General features: G+C 37.9%; 1 protein-coding gene and 1 long non-coding RNA gene across 4 annotated transcripts; both read left to right on the forward strand.

The window, feature by feature from the left end:
- The first annotated feature begins 64 nt into the window (after positions 1-64).
- On the forward strand, positions 65-22721 carry LOC106050282 (protein rolling stone-like). Of its 3 annotated transcripts, none has more exons than XM_013205233.2 (6): positions 67-368; positions 5512-5675; positions 18174-18414; positions 20005-20100; positions 20234-20335; positions 21182-22721. In XM_013205233.2, exons 2-6 carry the CDS (start codon positions 5592-5594, stop codon positions 21667-21669), a joined length of 1011 nt encoding a protein of 336 aa, XP_013060687.2. In that variant the 5' UTR covers positions 67-368; positions 5512-5591; the 3' UTR covers positions 21670-22721. The 3 variants fall into 3 exon arrangements, with proteins under 3 accessions (XP_013060688.2, XP_013060687.2, XP_013060686.2); XM_013205232.2 differs by having other exon boundaries at positions 69-439; XM_013205234.2 differs by lacking the exon at positions 20234-20335 and having other exon boundaries at positions 65-439.
- Positions 9662-17370, forward strand: LOC129925780 (uncharacterized). The gene is made up of 2 exons (XR_008777485.1): positions 9662-11881; positions 17155-17370. It is a non-coding gene; the product is annotated as an uncharacterized LOC129925780 (long non-coding RNA).
- Positions 22722-23409: the final 688 nt, after the last annotated feature.

Raw genomic sequence — 23409 nt, forward strand, 5'->3', positions numbered from 1 at the left:
GAGAACCTGTGGTAACTATCACGTGGTACTAAGCAGCTAAAATAAGACTTCAATAAAAACTTAAAAACCTGTTCCTAAGAGAGGGGGAGCAGGCAGGTTCCGAGGAATCGACCTATTACGACTGAGTCTGTTAGGGACTTGAAGTATTTGCTTATTAAGCCGGGAAAGCGGGGTGTCACACCGCCTTGTCTCTACTAGCTGGGGGAGTGGGGAAGGGGCGCCATGTTGTCACAGGACTCTAGCAGTAGCAGAGGCTCGATGTTGTCGCAGCTGGTCCCAGGATTAAGAGATCGTTCAAACTTTCTCACCGGTGACGTTGTGTGATTCACGCCTGGTGTTGGCTGTTAGTCCTCCGGCTTGTTACACGTGTAAGTGTTGGACTTTGTTTCATGCAGTGAATTTATTTCTGTACATTAACATGTCCTGGATTAAAGAACAGGTTTGTAGAACAATTAACACCTAGATCTAGATTCTAAGACTTAGTTTTATGCTCTTTCTATTCAGAATATCAAAGTAGTAAAGTTACACTTTCAGACCTTGTGGTCTATAGGACAGATAATGTAAAGGTCATCTGTTTCAGAACATGCAATGGATTACAGTATGTGTGTGTGTGTATGTGTGTGTGTGCAGAACTAATAAACAATCTTCATAGATAGTGTATGACTTGGACTTATTCAGAGATAAATTTAGTTTCTGTTTAAAGACCAATCAATATCTATTACACGGACCATTGTTGTAACAATTTGTTAAACGTTTAAACATGTCTTGCTGTTGACATTCTACATATGGTCTGTCCATGGGCGTAGCCAGGATTTTTTTTCTGGGAGGGTTTTGGGGGGGGGGGAATTCCGACCCTCCCCCCTGCGGAAAAAAATTATATGTATATATGTATGTGTGTGTGTGTACATAATTAATCTTTATTAGATTGTGACCCTTTCGGAAGACGTTTTTTGTTTATTGTAGACTCCCCGCCCTTGCTAGCAATGGGGTCTGGGAGAGTTCGCAGCGCTCCCCCAGCTCGGGGCGAAGCCCCGCTGCCGAGCAGTATTTCTGGTATTGAAAGCCAACAAAATGCATATTCTGAGGTATCGACAGTGCATTATCTTGCTATTAAAAAGTTTTATTTCAAAAACCTAATGTGCTATTCTTACTGACTTAGACCCTCTCGCGCCGTTCGGCGCATTTTCCGGCAAGCTGTTTCCGCAACTCTTATTTTGCGTAATTCATTTTGTGTGAGAACATGTCCCGCAAAACCCCATGCGACGCTCTGTCACAACCTTACTAAGGATTCGACTCCCAGTTCGGCATATGATTTCTTTGATTTAGACCCGATCTCTATGTCTGACTCCTAAAATCTGTCTTAGCGATCTTTGTTGAGACACATTTAATGATTTTCAATTTCGGCAGAAGACTATTCACACTTAATTAATGGAGCCCAAGCCAATGGTAGAAATTTGTAACCTTTCTTGACTACGCTCTTGGAATTAGATGCCTGTATTTCGCTTTAGATTTTATATCGAAAAGGAAAGTTTTTTCGTCAAATCATCTGTTGAGGGGTTTTAAACTAAGAAATCTCTGGAGTTTTTTTATTTTGAAGGCAAGAAAGAGAGGCAAGAGAGAGAGAGAGGCAAGAGAGAGAGAGAGATGCAAGAGAGAGAGAGGCAAGAGAGAGAGAGAGGCAAGAGAGAGATAGAGGCAAGAGAGAGAGGCAAGAGAGATAGGCAAGAGAGAGAGAGAGAGAGGCAAGAGAGAGAGGCGAGAGAGAAATAAGGAGGCCAGAGATAAAGAGACAAGAGTGATAGAGGCAAGAGAGAGAGAGATAGAGGCAAGAGAGAGAGACTAAAAGGCATAGAGGAGAGGGACAAGAGTGGAGATAGCGGAAGGTAGGAGAGAAAGATAGATAAAGTGAGAGAGGGCAGAGAGAAAGAGAGATCGGACTATAACGGAGAGGAAAAGTGAGGAGGAAGATAAATGTAGGAGGGAGAGAGAGAGAGAGTACCACATCACTACTCACACATTCACTTAAGATTCATATGACAACAAACACCTTATATATTACATTTCAAACAAGAGCCTGGGTTAAAGTGACATTAAAGAAAGTCGTCAACACCTTTAAGAAATATTTAGAGCAACGACATTCCACAACACTTTCTGACTCAGGAGCGTCTTTTGATGTGGTCCCATTCATTTAGTGTCTGACTCAGGAGCGTCTTTTGATGTGGTCCCATTCATTTAGTGCAACTCATATTTCTTTAAAAAAAACAAACGAAGTAAAGAAAAACTCAACAGCTCAATTACATATAAAAAAAGATATTTATAAAAGTTCAACCATCTGCAAAATTTTATCTTCTATATATATGAACATGTTTGTCATCATCATTATCATCATCATCAAACGCCATTTAAGTGAGTGCTTGAGAGGCTCAAATCCTCTCTTGCAAAAGCCCTAGACAGAAGCCCTGTTGTCTTATGTAATGTATACATGTCACCATACAGGTCGAGGATTTTTGTTTTTCCAGACCTGTCAAGACGGAGATCGGCAAGTCTGAGGCAGTCAAAAAGAATATCCTTCTTCCCCACAGCGGGGGCACCGGGAATCAAAATTTGGCCATAGCCGTGAGAAGTATAAGCTAACAGGACAGTGGCCTATCCTGGACTGTGCTATAATATCTTGAGCTTGCTCAGGCCTGGACAGCCTCCACCATGGGGAAGTGCGGCCTCATGCGCTCCCAGACTCCACGGGCTTTTTGGAACTTGTCCCAGCACTCAAACCACCTGCCATATCTATAGACCGGACAAAATCATCCTTGGAAGCGGAGCGCGTATATTTGCAATACCCCTATTCAAGTCACAACTTCACGAAGGATGGAGAAACCTTCGTGGTTGAACTTGAATATCAATAACGGCTCAGACGATTTTCCTAGAAATTTAAAAGTTGATGTATATCGCTGAGAGTAGAATTACTAGCTTGGTGGCCATACTGGGAAAACTCTAGTTTAACCGTTATAATTATTTCAAAGTAAAAAACAAATTTAAATTTGGCTACAGAACTTGGTCTAGATCTAGATCCAACATAGTTTTTGAAAAGATTATCGAGTTCGGGAATTTCTGAATGCAAGGCATTATTGATTCAAGAGTTTAATAAATTAATGGTCAGGAAAATTGTGAGCAAATTAAGTACAAATCTAGAAAGTGTAGTAGATCTATGTATTTCTAACCTCGATTTCTTCTCTTGGGGGGGGGGGAGTTTCTTTATTTTTTTAATGCAACGTTCAGTAGTTATTTAGAGAAAAATAATCGCTCTATAAACTGTATCAAGGAGATATTTTCTTTTGTAACATATATTTTGAATGTTTTTCTTGTTTCATAATTATAATTATTTTTGTTTCTGAAAGAGCGACTCATCGTTGGCCTCCTTCAGTCGTGAAACGACTATGGCTCATCTCGAACACTTTTTCATAGGGCTGTGGGAGTGACTACTGCAGTGAATATTAGTTTTTCGAGTTTTCAAAAATATTCAACACTTTTAAAATGGTTTTAACGCCTCGTTTCGAAAACCACTATTGTGTTTGTTCTGTCTGACTGTCCTTATGCCACCTGATGTCCATCCACCTGATTTGGATCTAAATAAAAATGGACGCACTAGTGAATATCTTATCCCCCCCCCCAGTGGCGTAGCTAGGATGAGAAGAGAAGGGGGAGAATTTGAAGATCCCCAAATGAGTGTCTGAAATTTTTTTAAATAAATTAAATATTACGTCACTGTTATGTAATCTTACTTTTCCCGTATTTATATAAGTTATTGACCCTGTTATATGAATTCCACAAAGAGTAGTAACTCTTTCCGTGCGGGGTTACTCTCACTTTCAAGGAGTAGCGCTGACTAGTGCTGTGTTACTCTCAGGAAGTATATAGGTTTATTTATTTCATCCTCCTTATTATTTTCAAAATAAACCTGATCAGAGCACTGAAAACAAAGGAGACCTTGAACGTGTGGAAGAAAAGTATCACTATTCAGAAGATTCATACAAAGATACAGCAGTCGAAGAAGTGAAAATGTCTCTTGATGAGAGAAGTAGTGCTGAAGAGACTCGTGGCTTTTACCACAATCAGAGAAAACATGTGAAGTAAGGGTGAGGAGTCATGTGATGGTCTTCCAACTTTCTCCAGGAGCTAAACATAGTGCAGAAACGTTTGAACTGCACATAGGGAAACAGCCAAAAAAAATTAAAACCTTTTCATGCTTTCTGCAAAATGATGAGAAACGGACGAAACTGATCAGTCAATCTATTGAAAAAGAAGGTAGTAAATGCCAGGGAGTTCCTGTAATCAAAATAACCAGAAGAAAGAAAAGACTTGATGGGGAGTTGAGTTTTGATGTAGGACTGTCAATAGAACTTCAATTCAAACGTGTTGTCACAGAAGTGCTGAACAAACTTAATTTGGAGATGCAGGACAGATTCCAAAAGCTGGAAAACCATGTGGACACCTTTGGGCTTCTTCTTGGACCAAGACGCCTCTTGGAGTCTATGGATGATGACACGCTGATAAAACACTGTGTTTCTTTTTCCTGTTTGATGAAATACAGGCAAATCACTTGTTCAATGATGTTATAGATGCAGGAGCACTTTTCATCAATAAACCAGTACCACAATCAGCAACTGACATATTGAGGAAGCTGGCTTCATATGGTAATGATGTGTGCCCAAACCTTTCAACATCCATTCGAATACTGCTAACTCATTTTCAAAGCTCAAGTTCATCAAAAACTATCTAAGGAGCACAATGACGCAAGAAAGGCGTAGCATGACCTTAATGTCAATGGAGTCACATATACTAGACAGTATCCATGTACATAATGCACGACTTGAGATAGAGGCGAGATGAATTGAGATGTTTCACTTATGCATAATTTCGCAATAAGCAACGGTATTATTCATTTTAAAATTCTTAATGATTATTTCTTGTTAATTTTACTGATATACTGTACCCTACTGAAAGTAGGGTTATATATTTCTTAAGTACATTATCTCATGCCATGATGTCGAATGCCAAAATGTAAGGGACCCCCAAAGAAGTCAATCCCCCGGGCTCCCAAATCCCAGCTACGCCCCTGTGTCCCCCTGAGATTTCCACTGTAGTTGTGGCGACTTTTACATGTCATGTTAAATGAAATGAAACGCTTATAAAATCAATAAATATACTGAAAAATAATGTGAATAATAGAAATAATTTTATTTCATTTACTTTGGCTTCTCTCGTGACTAGTCATGAAAGTAAATACACACGAAGACTCTATTCAAGCTAATTATATGCATCACTGTAAGTTCAGATGTGTTACTCAACGCCCCTTTCAATCCGTGATGATCAAAGCATTAAAATGTGATTATTTGTGGGATATTTTAAGAGGAAAAAAAAATCAATTTGTATTTGTGTGTGTGTGTATGTGAACTAACATTATAAACTATTTTAATTGTAATGAAATTATAATAACAGTGCTTTATGTCACAGATTTGAATTTGGCACTCACTGAATGAAGATGTTGCCACGAAACCTTCCACCCCTGCTTCAAAAATGGACTTGACTATGAGATGAGCACGTCGCTTAAGGAAGAGTTCAAACTCTTCAAGTTTGGAGTAGGTCACGACAGCCCAATCCTTTTCATTACATCTCAGGTAACGTCACCCAGAATCTCGAAGTCAATTATCTTACTACTAGTCGACCGGCGGCGTAGCATACGCCGCTATTTTGCTGGGCCGGCCTTAGGCGCCTGCAACCTATGCGACCGCAGTGGGCCCCTCACTTTCATAGGGCCCGCTCCAATTCAATGTGTAGAAATTATTAAATTAAACAATTTTATAACTTAAAAGAGATTTCCCGCGCACTACTGTCGATTTACCAAGAGCACTCTCATAAGACCCGCACTTTCATAGGACCCGTGCTTTCATAGGACCCGTGCTTTCATAGGACCCGCACTTTCATAGGACCCGTGCTTTCATAAGACCCGCACTTTCATAGGACCCGTGCTTTCATAAGACCCGCACTTTCATAGGACCCGTACTTTCATAAGACCCGCACTTTCATAGGACCCGTGCTTTCATAGGACCCGTGCTTTCATAGGACCCGCACTTTCATAGGACCCGTGCTTTCATAAGACCCGCACTTTCATAGGACCCGTGCTTTCATAAGACCCGCACTTTCATAGGACCCGTGCTTTCATAGGACCCGTGCTTTCATAAGACCCGCACTTTCATAGGACCCGTGCTTTCATAAGACCCGCACTTTCATAAGACTCGCACTTTCATAGGACCCGTGCTTTCATAGGACCCGTGCTTTCATAGGACCCGTGCTTTCATAAGACCCGTGCTTTCATAGGACCCGCACTTTCATAGGACCCGTGCTTTCATAGGACCCGTGCTTTCATAAGACCCGTGCTTTCATAGGACCCGTGCTTTCATAGGACCCGTGCTTTCATAGGACCCGCACTTTCATAGGACCCGCACTTTCATAAGACCCGTGCTTTCATAGGACCCGTGCTTTCATAGGACCCGTGCTTTCATAAGACCCGTGCTTTCATAGGACCCGCACTTTCATAGGACCCGTGCTTTCATAGGACCCGTGCTTTCATAAGACCCGTGCTTTCATAGGACCCGTGCTTTCATAGGACCCGCACTTTCATAGGACCCGCACTTTCATAAGACCCGTGCTTTCATAGGACCCGTGCTTTCATAAGACCCGCACTTTCATAGGACCCGTGCTTTCATAGGACCCGTGCTTTCATAAGACCCGCACTTTCATAAGACCCGCACTTTCATAGGACCCGCACTTTCATAAGACCCGCACTTTCATAGGACCCGGACTTTCATAAGACCCGCACTTTCATAGGACCCGCACTTTCATAGGACCCGCACTTTCATAAGACACGTGCTTTCATAAGACCCGCACTTTCATAGGACCCGTGCTTTCATAAGACCCGCACTTTCATAAGACCCGCACTTTCATAAGACCCGCACTTTCATAGGACCCGTGCTTTCATAGGACCCGCACTTTCATAGGACCCGCACTTTCATAAGACCAGTGCTTTCATAAGGCCCGTGCTTTCATAAGACCCGCGCTTTCATAGGACCCGTGCTTTCATAAGACCCGTGCTTTCATAAGACCCGCGCTTTCATAGGACCCGCACTTTCATAGGACCCGTGCTTTCATAAGACCCGTGCTTTCATAAGACCCGCACTTTCATAGGACCCGCACTTTCATAAGACCCGTGCTTTCATAGGACCCGTGCTTTCATAGGACCCGTGCTTTCATAAGACCCGTGCTTTCATAGGACCCGCACTTTCATAGGACCCGTGCTTTCATAGGACCCGTGCTTTCATAAGACCCGTGCTTTCATAGGACCCACACTTTCATAGGACCCGTGCTTTCATAGGACCCGTGCTTTCATAGGACCCGTGCTTTCATAGGACCCGCACTTTCATAGGACCCGCACTTTCATAGGACCCGTGCTTTCATAAGACCCGTGCTTTCATAGGACCCGTGCTTTCATAAGACCCGTGCTTTCATAGGACCCGCACTTTCATAGGACCCGTGCTTTCATAAGACCCGTGCTTTCATAGGACCCGTGCTTTCATAAGACCCGTGCTTTCATAGGACCCGTGCTTTCATAGGACCCGTGCTTTCATAGGACCCGTGCTTTCATAAGACCCGTGCTTTCATAAGACCCGTGCTTTCATAGGACCCGCACTTTCATAGGACCCGTGCTTTCATAGGACCCGTGCTTTCATAGGACCCGCACTTTCATAGGACCCGCGCTAATTCAAGGTGCATAAATTAATTAATTAAACCATTTTATAACTTAAAATAGATTTCCAGCCCCCTCCTGGCGATTTACCAGGAGCTCCTGGAAATCTCCCAAAATCGCAAAATATACGAAAAAGTTCTTAAAATATACGGAAATATATACACGAATATTGCCATTTTGGGTGTCATTCAATTTGGAAAACGCCAATCTTACGCGCGACATTATGCATCAGCCGTAATTGTGTAATCTGGTGAAAGAAACTTCTCGCGCCTCAAACTAATGAAGAATTACTTGAGGTCAGCAATTCTCAAAGATAGATTAAAACATTTGGTAATTCTTGCTATTGAGCGTGATCTATGTAGGAAACAGAATTATTATGATATACTGTATGACTTCGCTACACACAAGGCTCGTAAAGTAATTCTGTTCGTAGTAAAGAATGAATAAAATGCATAGACAAATTTATTTTCTAATACAAACTCTTAAATTTCACTTATTATCCGCTTCCCTACTCAAACTTGGCCCCGCGAAATCCATTTCGGATGGGGCCCCACAATGGGTAAGTCCGGCCCTGCTATTCATATATATATATATATATATATATATATATTGTTATAAACCTGGTGGTGACACAGATGTGGGTAGTGGTGTGTTTGTAGTCAGCCGACGCAAATCGCCCCAGGCCAGCGCTAGACGAGCGGTCAACCGTGACGAGCTACGACTGTCAGCCGAGTCGAGTGTCAACAGGACGGTTCGGGAAGGATCGCAGCGTCACGAGAGTTGTAGTCATCTGAGCACCTAGAAACGTCGAGCGGCGTTCTGTCCGGTTCGAGAAGGCCAGTAGGGACCCTATATAAAGAGCGGAGGTGTCGCAGTCAAGACGGTTCACAAGAGACGGTTCACGGCAGGGGTTCAGAGCCCGGTTCACTACAGTCCGGTCGACTACAGCACAGTTCAGAGGTGTGGTTCTGTACGGAGCATTACGACGGTTCAGTGCGGAGTACTGTCAAGTACAGTTGAGACGACTGGCGTCTTGATCTTGGTCTGCGATCAAGTCCGACACAACGAGCCTAGTGTGTGAAGTCAGTCCTGAACTGTTGAACCCAGTGCAAGCCCGAACGAGACGGAGAGGCCAGTGCAAGAGTTGATACGGCGGTTCGGTGTTATCGGAGAGATATTTGTACAGTGTACGTGTTGCCAATTGTACAGTATTGGCTGTTATTTATTTAACTATTAAAGTGTTACGTTACTTTAGAGCCCTGAGTTGTCAATTTCTTTAAGTTGGTGGTGTATGGTGCAGTTTGCAGAGAGCCTGGATAGTGAGATTCGTAACAATATATATATATATATATATATATATATATATATATATATATATATATATATATATTAGATTACTTAGATTAGTTCCTTCGTCCAAACCTCCCGCTGGACAAGGGGGATGGGAGCGGGCAGAGTTCGATACATTTAAACGACAGTCCATCGCGTTCACAATTGTAAACTCCCCCTATATTGATTTTTTTAACCAAACGTGTATTGAGGAATGGTGTGTGGATAGAGATATATTTTTATTTGGGATTTATTTCATCCCCGCCTTTGCAATGGACCTAAGCACCCCAGGTGGTCATTAGTAGTAAAGAATTTGTTTTCTCCCTTAATCATAAAACAATTTTTTTCTTTCCCACACAATAGGACAAAGACTAGAATGATTTAGTATTAGGTTTCTGGAGGTACTGACATCTTTAGATGGATTTAGTATTAGGTTTCTGGAGGTACTGACATCTTTAGATGGATTTAGTATTAGTACGGTGGCCTGATGACTAGAGTCAGATCTATAACAGCTACAAGTCCGGGCATGGAGACTGTTAGACACCTTATTTATATAGGTTAGTTAGTTAGCGACGCACCATAGAAGACGCATATTGAACGGGACTAGTGACGTTTGGGATATGTTGGGTTAGGGACCGAAAAATCAGTTAGCGATAGAACACTCCAGGGTAACGACGTGTTTAGTGACAGAGACTTCTACTGTGGCCTTTTATCAGAATAAATCCATGTACAATTGTTCATCAGAGTCGACTACATCTCTTCACTAGTTAAAACAGGTGTTGTTTTATTTTGTCTGACTTGTTGGTCAACTACACGTAATACACCCGAACAATTACACCCAAACGATTGCAGAGTAATTGGTTGACTTCAAGACAGCCTAAATAAGCAACATCACAGTGGCGACCCCGAACCTCGAAGCCGGACCCCTGATGAAGCTGAACATCGAACCGGACCTCGAAGCAGAACGTTTACTCAGGTGAGGGTCGTGCACTTGAAGTTATAAAGTTTTATCGGAGTACGGCTGAACACAGAATCATCGCAGAGTGACTTTGTTCTAGATCTACATGTTCTTGATCGTACGTTCAACGAGCCGTTAACTCAGGGTGACCTTCGTCAGGACAGTAATCATCGTAACGTCTGGTCTACTTAACCAGTATAGTATCAAAGCCTGATCTTCATATGCTGAATCGACCTACAACCAGAGAAACCGTTCATTCATAACGGGTGAGAGATCACTAGTGAACCTGTTGGACATATTTTTTCTTCGTCATAGGAGCCACATTGAGTATCAAGTTTTACCTCGTCAGTTTCGAGAAGGACAGTTTGCCCGCTGTCAGAAGTATTATGAGTACTACAAGTTTGGTAGCTAACTAAATCGAAATCGCTCTGTCGTCTTACCCTTGGAGAGATTCTTGTGGAGCAGTTTGCTCATTGAACCGGTTGCTTACCACTTTTATAACGGTCACTGTGTTTAACTTTTGGAAGGTTAGTGAAGTAATATTTATCAGTACTGAACATTGATCTATGTAGTATTCGTTGGTCTAGACGATATCTAGACGTGCTGATATTGAAGTTGTGGAAACAGCTACATCCACTTAATTTCGTTGAAAACCGTTAATCGTCTAACGGAACGTCGTCGGAGGTGACCTTGGTCTCACCTAGTCTACATTGGACAGTTTGGTCTAGTGAAGCAGAGTACAACAGCAAACTTCGTCGTACTACCAGAGTAGCAGCAGAAGCAGTGAACTATTTTAGAGAACCGTTATTCGTCAGCCCAGATCAAGTCATCGTCAAGAAGCCGTTATTCGTCAGCCCAGATCAAGTCATCGTCAAGAAATTCGTTATTCGTCAGTCGTCCAGATCAAGTTGCCGTCAAGAGACTGTTATTTGTCAGTAGTCGTCTACACAAGTCAAGTCATCGCCAGAAGAACCGTTAACTTATTCGTCAGTAACTGTGTACACAAAGTCGTCGGAACTACACATACGGTCATCAACAGTCGCCGAAGAAACTGAAACATTTTGTTGTGGCATATCAGGACATCTGTGGCATTACGTGGGATACTGGTAGCACCGGAGAACAGAGTCAGAACTGGAAGAGAGGCAGTGGAATTTGTTGTGATCTAGCATATTCGGGAGTCCGAACAAAGGGATCTTTCTTATCAAAAGCTAAGTGCCATTTTTCTTATTAGTGTATGTTTAGATTGCCCTTAGAAATAGATTTTGTCTAAATTTGGTATGTTAGCCTGAGTAAAATCAGGTGGTGCTGAAGCCTTAAACCCGTTCGGGGTAAAGACATAATTTAGATGAAAAACTATATTATACGTTTAGGGTTGTAATTTGTTTTGTTTGTGTAAACGTCATATCCGTTGTTGCCTAGTTACTTCGTGACGTTATCATTGTGTGCCATATTGTCATATCCCAACCCATAGCGATAGTCTCATTTAATTATTTCATTTGTTTATATTATTTTAAATTATTTATTTTTATTAATTTAATTAGATCTGTATTTTTTTTTCACTTAATGATAGAAAGTGCGGGTAGGATTCTTTTACTGTGAATCAGACTAAAATAATTTTAGTTTGAGCGGTTAAAATCAAATATGATTTTGCCATGAGAATAATGCCGAAACTGGCTATGTAGTCAAACACTATCGTCTGGCTAAATTTAGATCTACAAATTGTACAACTCTTTGATACATTTGATTATCTAAACTCTAATTTGAGAATATTACTAATTGAAAAATGAATGAAGGTAGTACATTCTAGATATATATATCTTGTTGAAGATATATTTGACATTGTATACATATATTTGTTTCATATGGTTGAATAGAACCATAATCTACTCTAGATCTAGACTCTAGACAGTCTTTGAATTTACTCTAGACACTTCAGTCATACCAGGTTTTAAAATTGATCATAGTTATTCATACTGGATCTAAAAGTCATAGTGCTCTTGATAACTAGATCTAAATGGTATTATTATACATACTATAATGTACTAGATTTAAATTTGGGTGATACTAGATCGAATATACAGATCTGAATATAACTCAGACTAGACTTACTCATTTACTAAATCTATAGATCTAGATAAAGACATAACATTTAAAACTTGTATAAAAGTTTGTAAAAACCTAAATATAAAATAAATTTAAAGTATAGCCATAACCAATATAGGCTAAGTAAAAATATATATAAAATATAAAACACAATGGCTACATCATCATATGTGGACCTTAAGGAGGTTAAGGAAACAGCTATGCAGGATGGAAAGGCCATGGAGTTAAAAGGAAAGGACTTAGCAGCTTATGTACAGCAAGTTGTGAAGGAAGAAACGGAACGTCAAAGACAAGAGATAGAGAGACAAGATAGGATCAGAAAGGAAGAATATGAGAAGCAAAAAGAGGACCAAGAAAGGCAGAGAGAACATGAAGCTAAAATGGAGAAGATGAGATTGGACGCAGCACAAGCCAGAGCCCAAACTGAACAAGGCAATAACACAAATAACTCAAATAATTATACCACTCAAAGAGACAACCCTAATTCGCAGACATGGCTAAAGAGAAAAATACAAAGTTTTGATGAACAGAAGGATGACATTGGTGATTTTCTGAAAAGATATGAGGCAAAAATGTCTACATTTAATATGCCTGAAGAAGAATGGTCTGAAATACTGATAGACTTTGTTCATGGTCAAGCTCTAACAATATGTCAAAATCATGACCATCATATTGATGATAGCTATCAAGTTTTAAAAAAAGAGTTATTGAATGCATACGGTCATAATGCTACAACTTTTAGAAAGAAATATTTTGACAATATACCATCATTAGGAATAGAACCCCAAACCACCATTAATATGGAAAAGGATTTTTTCAATAAGTGGGTAAAATTAGAAAAAGTGAATAACTCTTATGAGGGATTAAAAAATTTTATTCTAGTGGACAACTTTGTAAATAAATGTGATCCTCAATTACAATCTTTTATTAGAGAAAGAAACCCAAAAACTATAGATGAAATAACAGAAATAATGAGAGTATACAAAAATGCCTATCCAAATAAACCATTTTCTGATAGAGATAAGAGCAAAGTAGATTTAATAGGATACTCCAAAGAAAATGCTGATAGAAGTAGAAATAGAAACAGATCAAATAGTGGAAATAGAAAATATAGTGAAATAAATGTTTTAAATGTCAAGGAAAAGGTCATATAGCAGCTAACTGTAGAAGAGGGAATAGTAGGTCTGGAAGTAGAAATAGATACAATGAACAAAATAACAGTAGATATAGGAGTAGAGATAGGAATGACAGGGAAAATTATAGAAATAGGAGTTACAGTAGGGAATACAAAAATAAAGGTACAGATAGGGTATATTTCATGGAAGGAAATAGGAACAATTTTGCAGTATACCCAGGGTTTGTAAATAGAATTCCGGTGGAATTAATCAGGGATTCAGGTTGTAACACTTTGGCAGTAAAAACTAAATTTGTCAAACCTCATTGGTATAAAGGGTTTACTAGGAAAGTAGAATTAGCAGATGGAACTGTAAGGGAATTTAAAGCTATAAGGGTGTACATTGAAACTCCATTTTTCACTGGTTATTGTGATGGCATTGCAATACCAGAAATGAGATATGATATGTTAGTAGGAAACATAAAAGGAGTTAAAGAATGTTCAAGAAAAGAATTAGAAGACTGGCAAAACAAATACAAAAACATAAGACAAAATCATGAAAACATAGAAACACAAAATATAACAAGTATGATAATAACAAGATCAATGGATAAAAAAGATGAGAAACAGGAAAATACAATAAATGTAATAAGTAATGATAAAGAAAAAGAAACCAGTAAAGTAATACAAATAGAAAATACAGATGTTAAGGAAAGAGAGATAGAAAATGAAACACAAAATAGTCTTGAAACACAAATATCTCAAAGTGAAAAAGAAACAATACCCAAATTTGCATTAGAACAAATGAATGACAATATTATTGGGAAAATTTATTCAAGAATATCAGATAAAAACAATAATAATCCAATGGAGAAATTTTGTATAGAGAATAAAATATTATTTAGACAAACAAGTAATGATAACAAGAAAATAAAACAACTTGTCTTACCACAGAAATATTGGAAAGATGTTTTAATCATAACACATGATAATAATTTAGCAGCACATAGGGGAGTAAAGAAATGTTATAGGAATTTGTCAAAACAAGTATTTTGGCCCAAAATGAAAGCAACAATAAACAAATACATAAACTCATGTGACATATGTCAAAAGAGATCTAACAAAAGCCTAGTGAATAAAGCACCTATTCAAGAAATGGATGAACCTACAGCACCATTTCAGAAAGTATCTATTGATTTAATAGGTCCTTTAATTCAAACTGAAAATAATAACAAATACATTCTAACAGTAATAGACATGTTTAGTAGATACCCAGAGGCAATCCCATTATCAAATACAAGTGCAGAGAATATCATTAATGCCATAACTCAAAAAGTAATTACAAGACATGGTATACCTAAAATTTTATTGAGTGATCAGGGATCTCAGTTTAAGTCAGAACAATTTAAGAAATGGACTAAACAATACAATATACAACACATATACTCTTCGGTTTACCACCCGGAGAGTAACGGTTTATGTGAACGATATGGTGGTTCATTAAAAAGATCACTAACAAAGATAATTCAGAATAATCAGAACAAGTGGGATCATTACATTAACTATGTACTATTTGCTCATAGAAACAACATCCATGAAGCAACACAATTTTCACCATATGAAATAATACATGGAAGAAAACCTAGAGATGAATTAGATGTTTTTAAAGAAAATCTAATAGACAATGAGAATAAATTAAATAATGACAGTGAAACAACAATCACAACAGAACTGAAAGAAATATGGACTCAAGCATATAACAACAATAAGAAGTACAAACAAAGTGCTCATGAGAATATAAATAAGAAAAGACAATTGAAAACACTAGAAGTAGGAAACAATGTATTAATATTGATAAATGACCTGAAAAATAAAATTGGTAAACAATGGAAAGGTCCATTTAAGGTGATAAAACAAATTAGTGATGTGAATTATCAAATTGAAATAAATGGGAAAATTAAAACATATCACATAAATAATTTGAAACTGTATCATGATAGAGAAGATGAGTTGATACAAAACATTCAGAAGGAAATAGAAAATACATTTTCAGAAAGAGAAGAATGCTTGATGATAATAACAAATGAAAATCACAATGAAAATGATATTAAGGAAATACCTGTAATAGAAACAAAAGAGAATCAAACTTGGCAAAAGATTAATCTTAATAATCTAACTAAGGAAAAGTCAAAAGATATAACTAAAATAATACAGGAATACAAAGAAATTTTTTCCAGCATACCAGGAAAAACTAATATTATTAAACATGACATTAAAGTAACAGACCCAAAACCTATCAAGCTTAAGCCATATAGAATACCGCTACATTTACAAGACAAAGTAAAGAAAGAAATAGACAATTTACTAGAATCAGGTATAATTGAGCCATCAACATCTCCTTATGCTTCACCAATTGTGATAGCCAAAAAGAAGAATGGAGATATAAGGTTATGTATTGATTATAGGAAACTTAACAACATCACAGAATTTGACCCATATCCAATGCCAAATATAGAGGATATTTTACATAAATTAAATGGAGCAAAATTTTTTACTAAATTGGATTTAACTAAAGGTTATTGGCAAATACCTTTAACAGAAAATGCAAAACCTTACACAGCATTTGTAACACCATATGGTATTTTTCAATGGAATTATATGAGTTTTGGATTAGTAAATGCACCAGCCACATTTAATAGAATGATGAACATGATAATTGGAAACAAAGAAAATGTTATTTGCTATTTGGATGACATATGTATTTTTAATAATAGTTGGGAGGAACATTTGATAGATGTAAAAGAAGTGTTCAAAATAATAAAAGAAAGTGGACTTACAATTCAAGCAGAAAAAGTAGAAATAGGATTGGAGGAAATAATCTTCTTAGGACATAAAGTAAATAACAACATGATTAGCCCTATTGAAGATAACATAAAGAAAGTACTTAATATTGAAATACCTACAACAAAAAGACAAATTAAAAGCATATTAGGAATAGTAAATTATTACAGAAAGTTTATAAAGAACTTAGCAGAAATAGTGAATCCATTAAATGACTTACTTAAAAAAGGAAAACCTCAAAAAGTAGTTTGTAATGAGGAATGTGTGAAAGCTATTGACAGAATTAAAGATGTTTTTAGTCATGAACTAATATTAAGGCTACCTGATAAAGACAAAATATTTTATGTCACAACTGATGCATCTGGTAATGCTATTGGTGGTTGTTTAATGCAGAACTATGATAACTTACATCCTATATTATATGTAAGCAGAAAATTGTCAGAGGCAGAGAAAAAATATAGTGTCATTGAAAGAGAAGCCTTAGCTGTAATATGGGTAATTACTAAGCTAGAGAGCTATCTAATAGGAAGGAAATTCATATTATTAACTGATCATAAACCTATTCAGTATATACAGCAAAAGAGCATGAAAAACAGTCGTGTTTATAGATGGTTCTTAGCACTACAGGAATATAAATTTGAAGTGAAAGCTATTAGTGGATCTGTGAATATTGTAGCTGATCTATTGTCTAGAATGACATTGAAATGAAATAAGTTTGTAAATAAACTATGATTATATTGATCATGTAATATATATTAATATATTGACACCATTTATATGTTATGGAAAAGGGAGATAAGTAAATTTGATGTTAAGCATTTAAAAGTAAGTATGGATATTTTTTTTTGTGTGAATCATTTCATATATCATGGACGAAAGTTAGTTCTATGGAAAAGGGTGAGTATAAAAGAAAAATGGACAAAAGCGTATAAAAGGGTGGTAAGAAAAAATTTATTGAATGTGTAAATAAAGTCTATAATTGTTTTTTGAAATGTTGTATTTTATCAGATTACTACCAGTGAAGAACATTTGTGAGTGTATGACGTGCCCATAAGATGCCACATTTTCCTCCATAATGAACTGTGTACTAATGAAGATGATTCTGGAATGTTATGATGAACTGTGTACTAATGAAGATGATTCTGGAATGTTATGAACATTGACATTGAATATGAGGAACTGTCAAGTTAGGATGAAGATGTCAAGATGAAGATGTCAAGATTTTATGTTTGTTTGTCTTCCCCTTAAATTGAAAATGCCCTTGTAAGACTTGACAGTAGTGGAAAAATATTGACATATTTTTTTTTCAAGGGGGGGAGGAATCTGTTAGACACCTTATTTATATAGGTTAGTTAGTTAGCGACGCACCATAGAAGACGCATATTGAACGGGACTAGTGACGTTTGGGATATGTTGGGTTAGGGACCGAAAAATCAGTTAGCGATAGAACACTCCAGGGTAACGACGTGTTTAGTGACAGAGACTTCTACTGTGGCCTTTTATCAGAATAAATCCATGTACAATTGTTCATAAGAGTCGACTACATCTCTTCACTAGTTAAAACAGGTGTTGTTTTATTTTGTCTGACTTGTTGGTCAACTACACGTAATACACCCGAACAATTACACCCAAACGATTGCAGAGTAATTGGTTGACTTCAAGACAGCCTGAATAAGCAACATCACAAGACCTAAAGCCCAGTATAGATCAGAATGGAGAGATGTGGTAAAGCAGGCCAGATCTCTCCATGGGCTGTAGTGCTACTTGGATGGATGATATATATATATATATATATATATATATATATATATATATATCATATATCTATAGATAAGTCCCCCAAACCACTCCCCCCCCCCCCAGAAAAAAATCCTGGCTACGCCCATTCATTGTTTAATTAAAATTCCTATGCTTCCTAACCAGTTCAGAATGTTATTGTTTTGTGTTGCAATGCCAGTCAATTAGTAATGTCAACATATCACTCAATATCTATTCATAAATGTTTTTCTTTCTTTCCGCCCTTGCAGTGGAACTGTTCCTCCAGCATCTATCTATTGTGGAGGCTCTTCTGGCTATTGTGGCACGTAGGTTGGGTGGTGGCCAGCCCTGTAGTCATGGTACTGTACCAGTCGGATTCCCCAGAGGAGGGCGCCAAGTGGCTGATCTACCTGACCCACACGACGCTCCTTCTCACCGCCATCACCAGCACTCTAGATTTCCTAACAGTCTTCTTCTTAAGTTACACTCGGAGAGGGAGGGCCACTTTAAGTAAGTAGCACCTTAGGAAATATCAATAAAGGGACATTTTAAATTAGGACCTTATGAAATATTAAGTAAGGGATATTTTAAATAGAACCATAGGAAATACCAAACAAAAGGAGACATTTTAAATAGGATTTTACAAAATATCAAAAAGGAGCATTTTAAATTTTACCTTGTGAATAATCAAGAAATGGATATTTGAAGTAATTAGAACCTTAGGAATTATCTAGAAAGGAACATGTTATATAGGACCTTATGAAATATCAAGATTGTATATAGGAATTTATCAACCATCAATAAAGAGACATTTTAAATATGACATTATAAAACATTAAGATGAAAGAACATGTCAGTAAAATGTGAACTAAGTCATCCTTTCATGAAATAAGTCATCCCTTCGTAAACTAAGTCATCACTTCATGAACTAAGTCATCACTTCGTGAACTAAGTCATCACTTCATGAACTGAGTCATCACTTCGTGAACTAAGTCATTACTAAAAGAACTAGGTCTTCAAATAAAACCTGTGACTTAGAACTTCTCTTGGACACTGTACAACACACGGCACAGGGGAGGGAAGTAGGCTAAACATGAACTCAATGGTGTTCTTTTTACAAGGTTCGTCTGAAGAATATGACATTAATATTGTAGTTCTACAGACTAGGATTCACTAACAGTAAAGTTCCCCTTTCAGATTTTGTGATCAATGAGGCAGACGATGTGAAGGTCACCTGTGTATGTAGCTTATTAGAGCTGGTGGACTAGGTGACGCGCTACGGAAACCGAAATTATAAATCCAAGTCTTCACCAAGATTCGAACCCGGGACCCCTAAGTTCGAAAGCCAAGCGCTCTCCCATTATTCACTAATATGTTTCGTTACTACAAACGTATGTCGTTTTTAAAGGGACTTCCTTTTCTTTGAAGTATTTTTTTTTGTCTTCCTTTGTAAAGCTTTGTTCTATTTTCTGCCTTACTCGGCACACTGGTGTAGTAGATTTATTGTTAGCTGTGATAGAGAACAAAATACTAACACGAGATAAAGATTAATAAGCACGTAATCATAGAACATTATTTTTAGATTATGAGCATACATATAGTGATCGAAATACCTTCCGCTTGATAGAAAGCTTTTCTTTAGAAAAGAAAAAGAGGCACTCATTCAGAGGCGCAGTGACCAAAACGTTGTCCCGAGGCAAGAAACTTTATTGGCGCTCCACACACACCCCCACCCCCAATTTCCATAAACATGACATAGAAATATAGGATTATGAATAAAAAAAATATTTAACAATAATATAATACAAATAATGTTAGAATGTATTTCCTAACTAAAATATCTAGAATAATTTTTATTTTTTTGGAACCTCTCTGCGTGTGGCGACCCCTTCAGGGTGGCGCCGTGGCATCGTGCGCTCCTCGCCCCCCCCCCCCACTACGTCTCTGTACTCTTTGCAGATTATTCATTAGTAGTATTTTAGAGTCATTTAGACGACTATTTTTAAGGGGTTATATCCCCTGTATGTAGTAATGTTGGTTTTGAAGATTGACATTTGACACAACACAAGAATGTTCAACAATTTGTTTTCATTCCTCTAGGCAGCTGGAACCATGAGAAGTCTGTGACAGGTCCACCATTGAAAGAAGACATAATCTTTCATGGGGAGTTTACTGTGCTTTCAGGTCTAGAGCCAGGTGAGTTCTACTTTGTAGACCAAGTTAATTACTAAAGGACTATCTGCAATTCTTAAAGTCACACTTTAAAAGTACAATAAAAAATAAGAAATGACATGTACTCACCCCCCCCCCAATCTTATTCGGTCTTCAGGCACCACACCATGGTATGTCAAGTTGACCTGGTTTCTGTATGGCGTCATAGGCAGCAGCAACATCCTAGTGACCATTATGTACTGGGCGGTAGTGTTTGATGGTTAGTATCATTATGTACTGGGCGGTAGTGTTTGATGGTTAGTATCATTATGTACTGGGCGGTAGTGTTTGATGGTTAGTATCATTGTTCTGTAGTTCATCAGTCTAATGTTTTAATGAGTCCAAGTGTTGGCCAACATTGTACATCATTCTTTGCTAATGATTCAGATAGCTGCTTGAAATCTGAAGTTAGAATCAGTTTTCTAGAAGGGAAAATAATCCTCACCTATCTGAAGCTAATACTAAATGTATTATAGGGCCACTAAGTCAATGGGTAGAAATTGTGGTGGCCGAGTGGTCCTGGGTTCAAATCCTTTTGAAAAGAAGCTTGACTTTTTTTATATCGGGATCTTTAAGGCACCATTTAGTTCAACCAATTCTAATGGGTACCTGACATTAGTTGGGGAAAAGTAAAGTGGTTGGCCATGTTGCTGGCCACATAACACCCTCGTCAGATGACTTTTTCTTCATCTGCCCTATAGAGCGCAAGGTCTGAAAAGGAAACTTTAGTTAAGTTTCAGTCAATGTGTTTCATTCAGCATGAGTTTTTCCCCTTTTAATTGGTGATCAATAAACATTTGGGTGTCGGAGCGTCTAAAGTTTGACATTTCTAACCCTAACCCTATTTACAATGCATTTCAAATCTTAAGACGTTCTATCACTCACTGGTACCTAACGTTTGATAGGCAAATTGTATAAGGCTTAATGCATGTAGTTCTTATATCCATTCCTCTTATCCTTTGCCAATTGAAAGTTTGCATGTTAGTCCAACGGTCAATGTAAGAGAGTCTGTTATAAGTTGTTAGCAGGTATTATCAGGACTTGTATTTCACTATTGTGTCTACAGGTAACGTAGAGGCTGTGGATGTCATCATTAACAGTGTCAACTCCTTCTTCATCATCTCCAATGGACTGGTCACCGCCATGCCCGTCCGAATACTGCACTTCCTCTACCCAGTTCTCTACGGCGCCGCCTATTTCATCTTCACCTACATCTATTATGCAGCAGGTGGCACCAACATTCTAAATCTCGACATTATTTACAGCGCCCTGGACTGGAACCACGCTTACCCCACGGTCTTGGGCGTGGTGATAGGGGTGTTAGTGTGCGCTCCTATCGCCCACCTCGGGCTTTTCGCCCTCTACACGTTTAGAATATTCCTCTTCTCCAAGATTCACTCGGGCAATTTCAAGCTAAGCTCTGAATTGGACAGCCACCAGCACATTGCAGGCAGCTCCAGACAGCCAACGACGCTGGAAATCAACTTAGAGCTGGGTGGCGTAGAACACAAGGGCAAGGCGACTCAAGAAACAAAGAGTGAGACAGGACTGTAAATATAAGCCTTTGTCTACTCACAGACTATATTTATAGTACTAATGCCTATTCTGTGATATTTTGAATGCAAATGAGACTTGTTCGTTGTTTCTCATTGGTGCAGTTTTTCAAAGGATTTACCTCAGAATCAACATTAGGCCTACAAAAATAATCCAAAAAATGCTCCTTTTTGAAAATAACGCCATTGTTTAAAATTATGTCTCTAATTCACTTGAATGGTGAGCTATAACACTAATTATAATCTATTAAGTGATATCTGACTTAACCAGTAAGACAGTGACGCCCAACATACGACCCGAGGACCGAATTCGGCCCGTGACGTTGTGCCCCTCAACTCTTCTCTCCACTCTATACAATGAAGCCGCAATCAGCTCCATACAACTTTATTCTGACTACTAGGGACGTGGCCATGGACATAATGCTATGTATACGTTCAAGGAATCCTTAGTTTCTATGGGGAGTAGGCTTTAGAGGATTGGGGGTGGGTGGGTGGAGGGTGAATCTCCCCGGGGAGAGGAGACGAGACGTAGATTTTGATGTGAGGTTTGTGTGAATGATGAGCTAATTTAAATTCTATATACCATTTATTGATATTTTAATTCTCAATATTCTCGTGTCTCTCTCTCCCCCCCCTCTTTTCAGTTGTATTTCACTACAGAGAAGCGCCTCTGACAATCCAAGTTTATGGTTATATTCAAACGTTTTAATGTGTATCATAATGATATGTAATAGACAATTAGACAGATATGTATCATAGAGAGCAAGAGACAAACAAGATAGAAGGAACGCGAGCAAAAGAAAGAGAGAGAGAAAGGGGTGGAGATAGACAAATAGACATAGACAGAATAATGGAAGAGAAAAGAGAGAGAGAGAGAGAGAGAATGTGGTCTAAAAAGGTGAAGTTAGCATTGAGAGATATGAGCTGTCTTTTCAAAAACAATTTGAAAGGAAATACAAGCCAGAGAAAGTGTTCCTACTAGTTTAAAAAGTTGTATATTGTAACACCCAATCGCTTTACCATGTGAACAATAAAATATTGTAAATAAATGTACTACTTTAATGTTGTTGTTTTTTAGCGCCCCCCGAAAGGGGAAAAGACGCTATTAATTTTGTGTGGCCTGTCTGTCCGTCCGTCCCGTTTAGATCTCAGAAACTAGAAGAGAAAATGAAATTCGGACATTATGATATTTTAGATCATTCAAAGTTCTGATCCAATGGCTATTTTTTTCTTTTCCGAAAGTGAGCCATCTAATTTCAAAAATTATAAATGCAAGCAGATTTTTCAAAAAATTACACCACTTTTCAATGAAAAACTTCAGGGGAAGTAAGTCTTATTAAAAAGTTCACAAGCCTCTTCATTAATAAATCAAGCTTTATTCATAGATTCGCGCATTGGTACAAAAAAAAATGCACCTAAGGTCACGATTTAAAAAGTATCGATGGATCATTTTAAAAAAGATTTTCCATTTTTTCCATTTATTAACTAACTCTTGGAATAGAATACTGATTCGAATGTTGTTTTTAAAAAGAATTTTAATACGAACTTCGCTTAGATTGTAAGTTAAAAAAAAACAAACAAAAAAAACTACTTTTTACCGCGCAGTTTTCACACATCCTCATTACTCATTAGGCTATACAATTGACAACAATCTGAATCTAAATTACAATAAATAGAGGCCAGATCTACATAGATCTATATACAAGTTCTAGTCTAGATATAGTAGATTCTATATCAAGAT

This window comes from Biomphalaria glabrata, chromosome 4 (genome assembly GCF_947242115.1).
Source record: "Biomphalaria glabrata chromosome 4, xgBioGlab47.1, whole genome shotgun sequence".
Classification (NCBI taxonomy): Eukaryota; Metazoa; Mollusca; class Gastropoda; family Planorbidae; genus Biomphalaria; species Biomphalaria glabrata.

Bases quoted from the DNA above. Each gene is read 5' to 3' on its own strand.
- LOC106050282 (XM_013205233.2), top strand. From the start codon at position 5,592: ATGAGCACGTCGCTTAAGGAAGAGTTCAAACTCTTCAAGTTTGGAGTA. The intron at 20,101-20,233 runs GTGAGTTCTACT...TTCGGTCTTCAG, and splicing joins GCTTTCAGGTCTAGAGCCAG to GCACCACACCATGGTATGTC. The intron at 20,336-21,181 runs GTTAGTATCATT...TTGTGTCTACAG, and splicing joins CTGGGCGGTAGTGTTTGATG to GTAACGTAGAGGCTGTGGAT.